We start from the raw sequence: 15,595 nt of genomic DNA on the forward strand, positions 1-15,595 counted from the left end.
TCATTATGTTCTAATTGTGCAGATCGGTGTTCATGATGTCAATCACTGGGTTGTCTGGTTCAGATTGGATTGGTTTCAGACCAGCACCATAAATCTGGAATATTGCTGAGAGAAACTTTCAGCAGACCACACACAATTGTTAAAAATCATTGTATAAATCTTGTCTTGATGTCTGAGGCAATGTGTGTAAATATTATAAACATGCTTCACTTAAGATACTTCCTTTTTTCCACTGAAAACCCACATAATAGTTTTTGTGTAAAAATGTTGTCCCCCACAGACTTGCATTTGAGTACTTTCTGCATTTCTTTCTATCTGTGAAATATTTAGATTGTTGCCAGATTATCCTACAGTCTGCTACAGCAAACAAATCCTACAGTTGGAGGCATGTAGCATTAAGAACTCTCACGCCACATGAAAGAGGCCACCTGTAGTAGGAAAATAGTATCTGAGATTTCATGAGGCTTGCCTTACAACTAGTTATATAGGTTTTCAACAAATACACCAGCACTGAGGTGTATCCCTGTCGGAAGTGCCGAGACCAGAATACGTCTCAAGGCTATGTTTTACATATATAACTGTATGTTCAGGCAGTAAACAGTGCATGAACTCGTAAACAAGTCAGTGAACAACTTGCTTCCTAAGCAAATATTCTCCTTTATCAGATGTCCATTCTTAAGTGATATTCCACGTGTTAATAGCTGCCTTAAGACACATTCCAGATATCCACCTGGTTCTAAGGTATCTACATCAGTTTGTTGTTAGGAAAGTATGATGAAAGGACATCTTTTGTGATCTCATAGTTCAAATGTAAATTTGATTAAGTGGAACATCATAGATAGTTTCTGAGACATTCCTTTTAATCATTTTGAATGCTTCTTTCAAACATTTCAAATGACAATTTAAGATAAATTCTTTTTTATGGGGGCGGTGGGGTAGCCTAGTGGTTAAAGTATTCACTAGTCACACCGAAGACCCGGGTTTGATTCACCGCAAGGGAACATTCTGTGATGCCCATTTATAGTGTTCCCCACCTTGCTATTGCTGGAGTATTTCTAAAAGTAGGGTAAAACCCACTCACTCACTCACCTACATTTTTATGGCACTGACACAAAGTCCTTTGTACAGTACAGGAATGAAAAATAAAGGGAGTTAATTGAGGACACTTATAACAGAGAGTTGTAACCAGTTTGATTCCAGAGGGTTTCTCAGGCTTTGGTCTTGTTCCACTCTGAATCACTGTGATGCAGCATGTAGTAGTGTCTCCTTGGGCAACTGTATTCACCCAGCAGTGAATGGGTACCCGGTAGGATGATATTGGAATGTGACTCATAACCAACTAGTGCTTCACTGACAGCTTGGATTGCATACTCCCCAGGGAGATGAGAATGAAAATCTGTAATAATGTAGCGCTTTGTCCATGCTTTATGGTTGGTGTTAATGCATTAAAATCCTGGATCCACTCACTTCCACAGCTTCAGTTCCAGAGTGACATCGCTCACTTGTTGAAACCTGATTGGTTGGTTCTTTTCTTATAATCATGTGACATTATCTTGTGATGAAGCTACAGCAGTAAATTGGTCCTGAATGCTTAGCTTAATCGAACGGAGATGCATCATGGGTACTCAAGAGTGCCTACATCTCTGATATGCTACTCAAACAGTTCAAGAACACCAACAATTCCAGTGCTGTATGTTGCACTACTCAGAAACAATGAGAAAGGTGTGTGTTGCAATATGAACCAGTCACAACAGATAAACTATAGTCATGAAAATATCAAGTGTTCATTAACTTCATTTGAGTATTAGATTTAATCTCAGAATAATGACCCTGTAATATAATCTGATATTTAACATTAAATATGTAAAGGATATGATATGTTCAGCTCTGAGAGAAACAAATAAAGGAACACAGGAAAATTTAAGTCTTCCTTTCATATTTTCTAGTTTTCACCAGCTTTGAATAGCGCTGTGGGAGGAAATCTGAGAATAAATAAAGGAACACTCCCGTGAAGTGGTGTTCCCTTATTTGTTTCCCTCAGTATAAGTGCTACACTATATGCTACAACTATAGTGCCAATCAATGTTTCATATGTTTCCACTGTTTGCTTGGATGAGATGGGGCAGATATGGCTCTGTCATCTAAGGCGCCACAATTTGCAGTGTAGAGTTGCATCCTTAGGGCAAACAAGAAACCAATAAATCTCAGTTTGCCCCAATTATATTATTTTTCAAGGTTTGCCAGTTCCATACCCCTGCTTGTGGTAAAGGTCTGAAACCTGCATCACCTCAGACTTTCCAACATCATCTATAGCATGGACATGCTGTCATGTAATTGGAATAATGTTCAAAGCAGCATTAAACCCAAATCACTCACTCACTCCTTGGATGAGAGTTTTTGTGAACATGTAATGTGATTAAAACATAACTTTGACATTTTGTCAGGAGATGAAAGAATGATGCAGGATTGAATTCAGGAATGTTGTATTTATCAAAGTCAGGCATGTAAGAATACCACCATTTGATGATTATTACAACTGACCATCATGGCGCCAATGTCCCTCTGTAATAAAACATTAATAGAAATTCCCTGAAAATAGATTACTCCAAGAACTCTTTGAACCCAAGGAATGGTAAAAGAGTTTCTAATCCCTGTTCCCTGGAGAAGGCTGACTCCAGGACGCAATTCTGTGTGATCTTCAAAATAAACAGATTTTTAGGTACATTTTCATAGAATGAAGCTTTTGCACTTATCATCCAGCTCGTTAATTAATACAAGTGTATTTCATCAGCTGGTACAGAGAGGAAATGGGATTAATATAGCTTAAGCAATATGATATTATTTCATAGGTCTGAGTTGTGACCTACCATATGTAGGATATAAGAAGGATTGACCAACATTGTGTGTGGTTAAAGGTCACATGCAACCAAAAAATCAAACATAATTAAAACACAATTATCACTTATTCATGACATATAATATACGTTGCTGGTTATGAAAAAACATATAAACAAAATTATAAGCATACAATCGCAAATCAAAAGTGCAATATTGTGTACTTGGGTTTACTTCCCAAGAAACGAAGCAGCCGGGATACAGAACCCAGTCAGAGCGGGTGGGTGTGCACTCAAATGTAACGGCTGGTTCATTTGCAGATGCCCTCACGGCTCATTGTGTGTGTGTATATATAGAGATGTTGGGTTTTGTAAATACATGCTTATTTTTTGTGTATAACATTTTGCAATCAACAGACATCATAACATGTCATGTGTTCAAGTATCACACCTGCCTGTCTGTGTAATTACATAATGTGACAGAGACCAAACTCAGGCCATAAATCAATGCGTTTTGTTTATGGTGTATAGCCTGATTGGTGTTACGTTCAAATTGCATGTGGTCAGTGATCGCAGTTGTGTATTGAATATTGTCATTAGCAGACAGGCAGGCAGACACACAGGTGTCAATAAAACAAGACATTGAGTTTTGTCTGTGACAACGACATATCTATATCACAGTTAGAAATTCTGTCAACGCTAAATAATGACATTGCTTTTAAGTATCGAACTGAGAAAGTGACTCGGTAAGGAGAACGTGTGGTGAAATAGACAAATGAAATTATATAAACAGTTAATTTACTGTCATAACATATAAAAAGCTCGCGCCTGTGAGATATCAACAAAACATTAGAAAAATAGCTCACACCCAAGCCTTCACCGAGTATTCACCAGACAACCCGCTTCCAAGTTGCGCGAACCTATTTCACTGCGCACGTGCTATGAGTGCAGCCCAGCTGTTGAAACCACTTGAATTCTGCCCAAACGCGAGGGGGGGAAATTAGTGAATCGTTTGAACTACGATTTCGCGCATTCTTTTTCATCTCATTATTTCTCAACTTTATAAGTTGAATTTGCATTTTGATGATTTGTTTCGGTAAGTTCATACCAAAAGGTATCAGAATCTGCAAAGTTGTGTTTTACGTTGCATGTGACCTTTAAGTAAAGTCATTCATGGCTTTTATGGGAAAGTACATGCTTAATGATAATTAGGATACTATTTATGATACTATGGTAAAATTGTACTGACAGCTTACAGTGACCCAGATTTTTTTGTATCAAAGGTGAAAATGAATTTTGTCACAGAATCCAGTGATTGACATCATGAGCATCAGTTTGTACAGTTGGGAAATTTGTCAAGCCGATGTGGAAATCTAGAGGTCGTCTAGATCTCAACTGGTCTTGCTCAAAAAGTGTAAATAATTCTGATCATTATATCTTTATTCTAATTCTGCAAATTCTGTGTTCACTAGTGGCTGTAATAATGGACCCGTGAAGGTCCGGGTTAGAATATTGATCTTCAGTAACCCATGCTTGTCGTAAGAGGCGACTAACGGGATCGGGTGGTCATGCTCTCTGACTTGGTTGACACATGTCATCGGTTCCCAATTGCGCAGATCGATGCTCATGCTGTTGATCACTGGATTGTCTGGTCCAGACTCGATTATTTACAAACCGCCGCCATATGGCTGGAATATTGCTGATTGCGGCATAAAACAAAACTCACTCACTGACTCACTGTTAATAATGATTCCAGGGCATATAGAGTTTTCCTCTTCCTATCAGAAGAGTAATCAACAGGGATCCCAAAGATGCACCAGAATCACTGTCTAATAAGTTCCCTCCACTGGTCCTTAAGAAACTTTACTTGAGTCATTGGACTACCACTGAGGGGTAGTTACATGTGCCTTTGTGAAATAGACTGACTGAAAACAGACCAACTATAACAAGTATTGTATTTTTCCGAACTGAATTCAAACTGTTGATGATGTTACTCATACTTGTGTACATTTTATGTCGTGAATGTTTAGCTATTTCATGACAGGAAGTTTAGTTATTCAACATGCCATAGCCAAATCTAACACCGCAAGATGGACTTTAGCAGAACAGAAATGTTTAGCTTCCCCGTGACTGTACAGTTGAAGTACAATTAGAGTACCATTAAAACACAGTTTAAGTACAGTTCGAGTACAGTTAAAGTACAGTTGCAATACTGTTTCATAGTCCATATTTCAAAGCTGTATGATTTTCTTTCAATGGATATTTGTGGATTTGTATTTGCACTGGCTTGGATAACATTTGATAACACTGGATTGCAGAGAATAGAATTGTCAAGAACCAGATATCATAATGCTGGCAAATGGAAACTGTAATAGTATGCATGGTTTCTGTGTCAGTGTAACTCCGGAAAGACAGTATTGTTTTAAATGGTATGAGGACAGGTGATAGAGGTATATTTTCTGTAGGTGAGTTTGGTTTAGGGTCACTTTGAACAGTGTTGCACTTACATCATGATGCAGGTCTTGAGCTCAATCATGAGCTTACTGCTGACAAACATGGAAAGGCCAGACCAATTTTATTTCTTGTTTTACGTGTTTTTGTCCTCAGAAAACCTAAAGGCAGGAGGGAAATAAAAATACATAAATACTAAAGTATGTTACTTTTGGCAATTTATGAAGTGTATATGGGGCAAAACACAATTTAACAAAAACTTTTCTGGTAAATTTACAATTTTTACCAATATAACATTAGGATTTTATTTTTTTGAGCAGGGAAACTTAACTTTTATTTTTTTTTCTTATTCTTGAAAAAATATGACCGGCGGATCCGTAAAACAAGAAATAAAATTGACCTGGCCTAAAGCTGGATTATTGCTGAGTGCAGCATTAACCCCCTGGCTGCCGAGATTTTTTTCAGGCGCACATTTTCATACGCTTTGAAAAATGAACGTTGTGCGAGAATTGCTCTCGCGCGGTCCTGTATGTACGTAAGGCTATAAATTTACACAGAAATGTAGAATATTAAATTTCCTATCCGTTGGTATAAATATACGTGCAACTACCTTGGCGGTTTGAGAAATAGACCTTGCTAAATGTTGTCCAAATTTTTGTTATGCGTTAAAAGCAGTAAATGTCTCCGCTGTTTATCGCCAAGACCGATAAAAGCACTGTGCTACTTAATTTTTAATGGGGCATCTTTACGGAAAGTGTGAGCGAAGAAAATACAGCCTGATATCTGAACGACATAAGTGTATATGAATTGGGTTTATGTGCTTGTGCATAACGCTATACCTCAACATTAAAAATGACTCGCAATAAATGTCAAAATGTATTTTCTTCTATGACGCCAAACGACAACAGAGAGGTAATACACGATAATGATAAGGGGACATAACTCCGTTATGCGTAACACTAGGTCAATGTAACTCAGATCACTTGGAGAGAATTTGTTGTGGATACGGACGCTATATTTTCGTTATTTTATATTCATGGTGAACCACACTATTCCAATTCAATGTTCCCCAATGTAAACGGATGCTCTTTGGTAGTTTCACAATTTATAAGAAAATGACAACGTGCATTACATGTGAAAGCACGTAATAGCGATTTGAATGGCCCTATCCGATATATAAGTTAGTTCTTAGATTCCCATATTCTCCTGTTTGTGTAGATGTAATTTGACTAATTTTGCATCGTTATTACCAGAGTACTAGCCATATCTTCAAATGTAACGAAATTGCTGAAAATAATACAACATTTTAGTTGACGCCATCGCTTGTTTTATGCATTTTATGACGCCAGAAAAGACGACATTGGTATGCTGATTAGTATATATCTCACTTAATTTCCATTAATTGTATCAAAGGTCTAGACTTCTATGTCAGAATTTAACACTCTTTAGACAAAACATAAAATGACTGATTTTTTCCATTTAAATAGTGTCCTGAATATATCAACAATTAGACAGTTTGACAGCGTATCTTATTGTGAAAAACACGCCGCACCTGTTTGGCATCAATTTAACGTAAATAAAAATAATATTTAAAAAACCGAATATTTTGTTTGGGATAAGAATTTTGTTTGTTTGTGATTATGAAGCTATTTCTCTTCATAATGTATGCAATGAAAGATGCATAAGGATAGCTTTTATACATGGAACTATATATTAGAATATGGATATAAGATTTGTCCGAATTAACACATGAGATGGTATATATATTTTTCAACAATTTTCCTATAAGTAGTTAGAGTTTGATATCCTGTCATCACAATATTATTTAATCGAATATGAATTGAATATATTATCGAAAACAATGATAGAGAATCATAAAACGCTTCCAACAAACGCCAAGACCTTGTCGATCTATATGCATCATTCTTTTGTCTATAAAACGACACAAAATTATGCAATGAACAAGACAATTCCTTTAAATATGTGTGCATATACATTTCATACCATATATAAATCATTGTCATTAATATTATCAGATTTGCATATAAGGTTGAATTATATCACCGCTTCATTAACCTGTTCATATGAAATTGCAATATTAGTCCAAATAAATTGAATATTGTACATCATAGGAACTAAAGTATATGCAGTTATGGCTACGCTTGATCTTCTAACACTTGTGTAAAGGTTTAGAATATGGTGTATTGCAATAAATATGTCAATTTCTTATGTAAATATGATTCAAACAATCAAAACTTTCAAAGAATAAAACACCGTAAACCCCATATGCACGATGATATGATATTGAACAAGGCTAAATGTAGATACTGAAGTCAATTTCATGAAAAAGCATCCTAACTATCCGCAAAATATATATCATAATACTGACAGTGTAATCGGAAGGATATGGCGATTGTGTTTACTCTTGTTCGACCGACCTTCACCTCAAAGAAATTGCCTAATATGTAGAACAATGTTGACGATGATGACATCACTACCGCTGACCGATTTCTTACAAAATGGCGGCTTTGGTGACAAGGGTACTCATAATTTTGGCGAGGACCCTTCCACTGATTCAGGGATCGCTTTGTACATAAATATGAGATGTAAGTAATCAGAATGATTCTGACTATCTGTGTATTGTTATATGTTTTTATCGTTTTCACTATAATGAAAAGAAAAGGACAGAAATGCAGATAATTACCGTTGTCGTTCTCATGTGATTTGGCGCCAGTCATGGCGTCACGCTGCACGGAAACTTTGACAATTTCTTATGAATTATCAAATCATTGCATTGTATCCATTTATAATTTCCTATTTCTTGCTACGATACTCTTTCCATGTATATTCTAAAGGTATCGAGCCTTTGCAAGCAATGACTAGACGGATGAATGTTGAAAAATTCAGAAAATGCTACGCGAGTGTAAAATCGAATTTGTCTTTGTTTACATTTCACACAAACGCGCAGTCTTTCAAGCACAGCGCTCGCTTTCACACCAATATGTTTCGGCTCATTTTATCTAGACAGTTATTATTGGTGACACAGACCAGTTTCAAATTGATTCTAAAATGTATGGGGAATTCAGTGATGCATTTTTCGAAGCTGAATATGAAATATACGTGATGTAATAGAAGCCTCAATACCGGCCTTCATGGCGTGATTTTGTAAACACTATCCAATATGGCGGAAAGCTCACGGTAATCGGTGTAAGTGCATTTTCGAAAACATCCCAACCGATTCTAGATTCATCGGCAACGCTTTCAGAATTATAATTAGCGATTCCATGTAAAACTGATATCAGTGATCATGAATAGGTTATTTTTTAAATTCAATACTCACAGGAATTATCCGATTTTCACATTTCAAAACATACAGCAAATAACGCTGTGAATCGCGATTTCATACTGTGTCAAAAATGTCGCCATTTTCGATGAAGCCTATTTTAAAAGGTCATTTTCAGCACTTGAGCTTTGTCTTAAATAATAGTGGATGGTATCAAGAAACAGGAAATTTCCCGCAGAATTCGAAACTGTGAAGTGTATTTGTGTGCGTGGGATATTTTGATTTTTATTCGACTTGAAACTGAGGGTTGAAGGGGAAGGACATATATGTCCCTGTGGCATCCAGGGGGTTAAGCAACAAATAAACAAATCCTTTTAGTGCAATAGTCTCGTGCATCAAGGGAGACAACTACGTAGAGATCACTGCACAGATTCTTTGTAGGTTAATATACAGTGATACATTACATCAAAACATTATGACTGAAGTCCTGTTAAAAAATATGCCAACTGCTGACGGTTGCCATCACCATTTATGTGGTCAAATGTAGCAATTAGTACTTACTGTGAGAGATGTTTTTGTTGTCTTTTTAACAATTATGACCACACCTTTATGTAGATAAAATGTAGTAATAAAGAACTTATGAACCCATCACCTCATGTAGATAAAATGTAGTAATTAGTACTTACCGTGAGATATTTTTTGTTCTCTTCTGACACATAACCCACTGAGGAACTTATGAAAACAGTGCCATGTCTGCAATTACACAAGCATGTTTAGTGGATCTATTATGCATGAACAGTCTACATTTATTTACTCAAGATCTTGGTTTATTGCCTGATCAGTATGTAACGGGGGCACATGTTGATTAAAGTCTTAAGTAATGGCTCGCAGCAAGACAATAAAATGGTCATTTTATCTGTCTGTTTACTCAAAGTTTGCATAATGAATGATAAATATGACCATCCTGCAACAAACAGAATAAACAATGGGAGCCTGATGGTGCATACTCGCTTTCATTCTGCCTTCTTGCTTAGAAATTATTCAAATTCTGTTTAATATAGATTAAGGGTGGACAAGCTTGGTATGTCTTTACTGACAAAGTCGTCTTCTGTTGTATGTTCATGCGAAGTGATACGATGTTGTTTTCTTATCCCTGGAAAAAAGTTTGACGAAAGTGTAACCCATAGATAAGCCAACCCCCTTCTTCAGACTGCTTTTTTGGTCCTCAAAATTTGTCTTATCTACATTAATATACGGCATGTACTCATATTTGGAGCAGACGTCATAACAATGTCCCTAAAGTTTCAAAGAACGCTGAATGTGATATGGATTCTAACTATATAGACGTTAGAGAACATTCAAATTAAAAAATAGCTGTATAAAAGACAAGCTCCTTACAGTAATAGACAATTCCTAGAGGACCATATACTACTGCTGTTGCCAATCTCAGCTCCTCACAGTGATAACCCATCGTGGAGTACTCAGTACTATTGGCGCATCATGCCACAGCTCCTCACTGTGTTGGGGCTTTTAAACCATGCATGGAGTTAAACCTACTGATTGGTACGTTGACAAGTGATTACTGTGATAATACTGAACATTTTTCCCTCATTTGAATTGCTCTATTTGTCAGTTTGAAATTCTGTTTCATTTTAACTACAATTAGTATAGTGAAATTAGTGCTTTTTTTGTTCATCCGCAATCTCAGGCCAGTCTGGTGTAATAAATGTTAATTTGTTAAAAAAAAAAAGTCACTTGGTTAACATTTTCACAATTTTCAGTAATGACATTTCCAAATTCTAGGTCCTGGGAATGTAACAAAATTGTCATGCAGAGGAAAGGGACAGACTGGTATAGAAACGTCTTCCAAGGGACACAACTACTCAGTCCCATCTGTCGTTTTCTCTCTTACACCAAGTTTCCCATAAGATACCAGACATACCATACTTTATCGTAACAATGGCACCAATGTAGTTCCTTTTTGAACAATTATCCACAAGTTACTTATCTCAGTCGTAAAATATTCACAGTTATCAGTCAGGGTTGAGCAGGGTTGTGAAACAGTAGTGTCTCGTGTGAGCTAATCATTTATTGGAGGACATCTTGTATGGCTTCAGGGGAAGAATACAACTTCTGTATGCTTGTTGTAAGAGGTCACTAAAGAGGATCAGGTGGTTCAATACTTTGGTGTAGTATGATGAAGTGGATTGTTGTTCATGCTGTCAACCATTGGCCTTCCAGTCCATGTTTAAAGGTTGCTGGGATATTGCTGACTGTGGCGTTCTGCATAGGCACTTCTGATCAATGCCATGTGTATGGAACATATTGAAAGTCTACAGATTTTTTTCAGCTTTTGATATCTGTGCCATTCAAAGTGCAACTGACCACGGACAAGTCTGTATGTGACTAACTTTATATCTCCAGATGTTTGGGTATCATTAAAGTTGCAAATGTTTACAACCTGCATCGGTTTTCCTTCTACATGAAGATGATGGGCATGATGATACTGCTGAAAACCCATCTTTACTGCCCGCCCATGCCCGCCGACTTGCCCACCTGTCTGCCCACTCGCTCACTCATTCGCTCACTCCTGAAGAAATGTTGACCTTCACTGGATTTTCTTCAATGTTCTATTATTTATCACTATTTGAGATAAATTTAGTTCATAATCATACTTATTAATCATTTCTATTTTCTGTGTTCCAGTGCCGTCAGCCAGTCGGAGTATTCAGGAGAAGGAGAACACCGATTCAAGCAACCTGCTTGGGGCGGAACTTCGGTCACTTCCACCCCCAGAGCAGTATGTTCATCAAGACCGCTCCCCCGGCGCCGAGACAACCATGTCCGCGCCGCCAGAAGAACGCAACAGCATTGAAAGAGAGATGGTGTATGTGACCGCCAAAAACCGTCAGGGCAGCCACACGGGTCACCATGGACGCAGACAGGTACCGCGGCGCCACACTGTCACGGCATCAAAGAATGACCCACATGCCATAGGATACCGGTCAGAGGGAGAGGAGGTAGGTGGATCACGTGACTTAACTCTCATTGGCTCGTACTGCCTTTGTACAAGGCTTTCCATTCATATTTTGGACCAAACCTGGTGGTTGGCTATTTTTGGGTCATGTTTTGCTTCAATTATTTTCAAGTTGTACCTTATTGTTCATGGACATGTTCGAAACAATAATGTGGTTTGAGCATAAAAATTATTTAACTCTTGCCGAGAAAATTTGAAGTGTTGACTGAAAATATTTTCTGCCTCCAACTAAAATCCTAAATTTCAGCCCACCCAAATATCAAATGTACACCTCACAAGAACTTAAGGACACTTGATTCTTTTACATTTATGTAATGACAGATTAACTATAGCGGCTTAAAAGAATGAGGTCTTTCTTAACTTTGTTTGAGTAGTATATCATGGGACAGTCCTGAGCAAGGCAGAATGGGGCCAAATGAGACAAAGAAGTTTGAAAATAGTTGACAGAATGTAAAGGGATTGCATTCATATTCTTTCTTTTCATGATGTGCCCAGTGACGGATCCAGAGATGGGTATAATATATGTGCAACATCTCCTTTGTGATTTTTTTCAGCCACCAAGCAACTTGTGTCTGTGTGTTTTGTTATGTGTGTGTCTTATGTTATATTCTTACCATACATTTCACAGAACAACATTCATCCAATAATCCAAGAGGTCATTCATGAAGCTACATGTGTGTGTCTCTTGCCAATGAGATGTTTTTATTAGAGCCATTGAGTTTTAATAGATAATACACTTTACACAAATTTATGCACAAACTTCTTTGCACATTAGCGGAGATGCCAACCCGTACGATTTTATGGTATTCGTTACGAAAAAATAACACAAAATACGTGACTATGATAGCAGTGAAAATATGCGAATTTAAAAAAAACAATACAATAAATTAAATCATAAAATAGCATACATACCATACACAATATATTTAAACCACATTTTATTCAGTATCAAGCTATATGTGGATACTTACTACTGATTTAGGTGAGTACAGTGTTAATAACAAGTTCTTAGACTATCTATATGTTTTTTTATTAAATATGAAAATCCTTTGGAAAACTTAATACTAATTTTGGCCAAAAAATACTAGTTTTTGCATCAGTTTTTGGCCAAAATACTAACTGGGTTGGCATCTCTGTATTAGGTGGAATACTGTATGTTTTTCACTGCCTTCAAACAATAGTTGTTTTCATATTCCAGCTACTGATTTTTCAGGTGTAGCTGATAGAGTCCAGCAGGAGTGTTATCAAGAGAGATAACTCTGTGTACCTTCTCTGTATATGAATTACTCACTGAAACAACCATAAAAGATGTACAAAATGCACTTTCAGAGGCAGTCTCTTCAGTTTGGATTAAACAGATTTGATGTTTTTGTTCTGTTGACAGAATGTCTGTTAGTTAGTCAGTGTCATACATTGTCTTATGATGTCTATATTTAAAAACATATATGAAAAATAGTTTTGTATTTTTATCTTATTTTTGTCATTTTTATGACTCTCGATACATCTTCAGCATCATTTAGCATCTTCTGTAAAGAAACAGATGATAATCTAGACAGGAGCCTTCAGTTGAGTATTGAAAATAAATACTGGTGCGTGTTTGTCGTAAATGGGTTAAAAGATTGCCAGGTAAGTATTTATGAATCGCTAACACCAGCTGGCTCAACAGATCATATTGCACAGACTGGTGTTGAGTGGTGTAGTTCAGTGTTTGAGCAGCGGCAGTCGCTCCGGGACTCGAGCGAGGCAGGTTCAAGAGTCTGCTCACTGCTGAGGTAGCTGCAGGTATAGACATTGTTGTTTTGTTACAGTGTTACCTGGAGTGCGAGAAAGAACCTTTGGAATAGAGTTTCTGTAATTAGGTTTGACTTGGCGTTTGTGTTGTGAGGAAGAGATGAGGCTTCCTGGGACAACACAATGGAGCTTTGAGCATAGAGTCTTCATCAAAGGGCATATAGCCTTGAGCATAGTATCTTCATCATAGGGCAGAGTGCCTTGATCATAGTGTCTTCATCAAAGGGCATAGTGCCTTGATCATAGTATCTTCATCATAGGGCAGAGTGCCTTGAGCATAGTATCTTCATCATAGGGCATAGAGCAGAGCATGCCCATCATAGGGCATAGAGTGTCTTCATCATAGGGCATAGAGCCTTGAGCATAGTATCTTCATCATAGGGCAGAGTGCCTTGATCATAGTGTCTTCATCATAGGGCAGAGTGCCTTGATCATAGTATCTTCACCATAGGGCAGAGTGCCTTGATCATAGTATCTTCATCATAGGGCAGAGCGCCTTGATCATAGTATCTTCATCAAAGGGGAGAGTACCTTGATCATAGTGTCTTCGTCATAGAGCAGAGTGCCTTGGTCATAGGACATAGAGCCTTGAGCATAATGTCGTCATTACAGAGCAGAATGGCTTGAACCTCAAGTTTGAGGAATGGTCAGGGTGTTGTGAGGAAGAGAGTATTGTTCCTGGAACAACACCATTGACCTTTGAGTATAGAGTCTTCATCAAAGAGCATAGAGCCTTGAGTATAGTGTCGGCATCAAAGAACAGAATGTCTTGAACCTCAAGTTTGAGGAATGGTCAGGGTGTTGTGAGGAAGAGAGTATTGTTCCTGGAACAACACCATTGACCTTTGAGTATAGAGTCTTCATCATAGAGCATAGAGCCTTGAGAATAGTGTCTTCATCATAGAGCAGAGGGCCTTGATCAGTGTCTTCGTCATAGAGCTGAGTGCCTTGATCATAGAATCTTCGTCATAGAGCAGAGTGCCTTGATCATATTGTCTCCATTAAGTAGATAGCCTTGAGCATAGTGTCTTCATCAAAGAGCATAGAGCCTTTGTCATAGGACATAGAGCCTTGAGCATAATGTCTTCATCACAGAGCAGAGTGTCTTTAACCTTGAGTTTGAGGAATGGGGTTTCTGCAGTCAGGGTGTTGTGAGGAAGAGAGTATTGTTCCTGATACAACACCATTGACCTTGGAGCGTAGAGTCTTCATGATAGACCATAGAGCCTTGAGCATAGTGTCTTCATCATAGAGCAGAGCGTCTCAAGTTTGAGGAATGGTCAGGGTGTTGTGTAGAAGAGAGTATTGTTCCTGATACACCATTGACCTTTGAGCATATAGTCTTCATCAAAGAGCATAGAGCCTTGAGTATAGTGTCGTCATCAAAGAGCAGAATGTCTTGAACCTCGAGTTTGAGAGGGGCGGTGGGGTAGCCTAGTGGTTAAAGCGTTGGTTCGTCACGCCGAAGACCCGGGTTCGATTCCCCACATGGGCACAATGTGTTAAGCCCATTTCTGGTGTCCCACGTCGTGATATTGCTGGAATATTGCTAAAAACGGCGTAAAACTAAACTCAGTCAGTCAGTCAGTCGAGTTCAAGGAATGGTCAGGGTGTTGTGAGGAAGAGAGTATTGTTCCTGGAACAACACCATTGACCTTTGAGCATAGAGTCTTCATCATAGGGCATAGAACCTTGAGTGTATAGTTTGATTCCCTTGGTTTCACTGGTCATGGTGTTGGAGAAAAGTGATTACTTTTGGGACAAACACCACTACTACCTAAAACAGTCTGTTTTAAGAATGGGGTTTGACTAGAAGAAGAGATGATTGGTCCTGGGGCATCACCACAGATATCTGATCTAAGAGCATAGAGTCTTCATCATAGAGCACAGAAAAATGAATTTCATGAATGACGGTTGACTTGGTCGGGTGTTGTAACGAACAGATTATTGTATAGAGCCTTTCAAATGCTGTTCAAAGCCTGTACCATACTGTACATAACCTTAGTCATACAGCATAGAGCCTTGGTCATGCAACATAGAACATATCTCATACTTGATCATATTGTATAGAGCCTTTACCATACTGTGTAGAGCCTTTACCATATTGTATAGGGCCTTTACCATACTGTATAGGGCCTTTACCATACTGTATAGAGCCTTTACCATACTGTGTAGAGCCTTTACCATACTGTTTAGAGC

The 15,595-nt window shown here is 37.9% G+C and overlaps 1 protein-coding gene across 6 annotated transcripts in view; it reads left to right on the plus strand.

The window, feature by feature from the left end:
* LOC124261795 (coiled-coil domain-containing protein CG32809-like) overlaps window positions 1–15,595 on the plus strand; it is a 250,153-nt gene that overhangs the window by 112,806 nt on the left and 121,752 nt on the right. For all 6 annotated transcript variants that reach the window (XM_046696160.1, XM_046696156.1, XM_046696159.1 and 3 more), the window contains exon 2: window positions 11,275–11,588. In XM_046696160.1, coding sequence (XP_046552116.1) covers window positions 11,275–11,588 — 314 coding nt within the window. The remainder of the gene's footprint in view (window positions 1–11,274; window positions 11,589–15,595) is intronic.

The sequence above is a fragment of the Haliotis rubra genome, unplaced genomic scaffold (genome assembly GCF_003918875.1).
Source record: "Haliotis rubra isolate DU_JTF1 unplaced genomic scaffold, ASM391887v1 Scf81, whole genome shotgun sequence".
NCBI lineage: Eukaryota > Metazoa > Mollusca > Gastropoda > Lepetellida > Haliotidae > Haliotis > Haliotis rubra.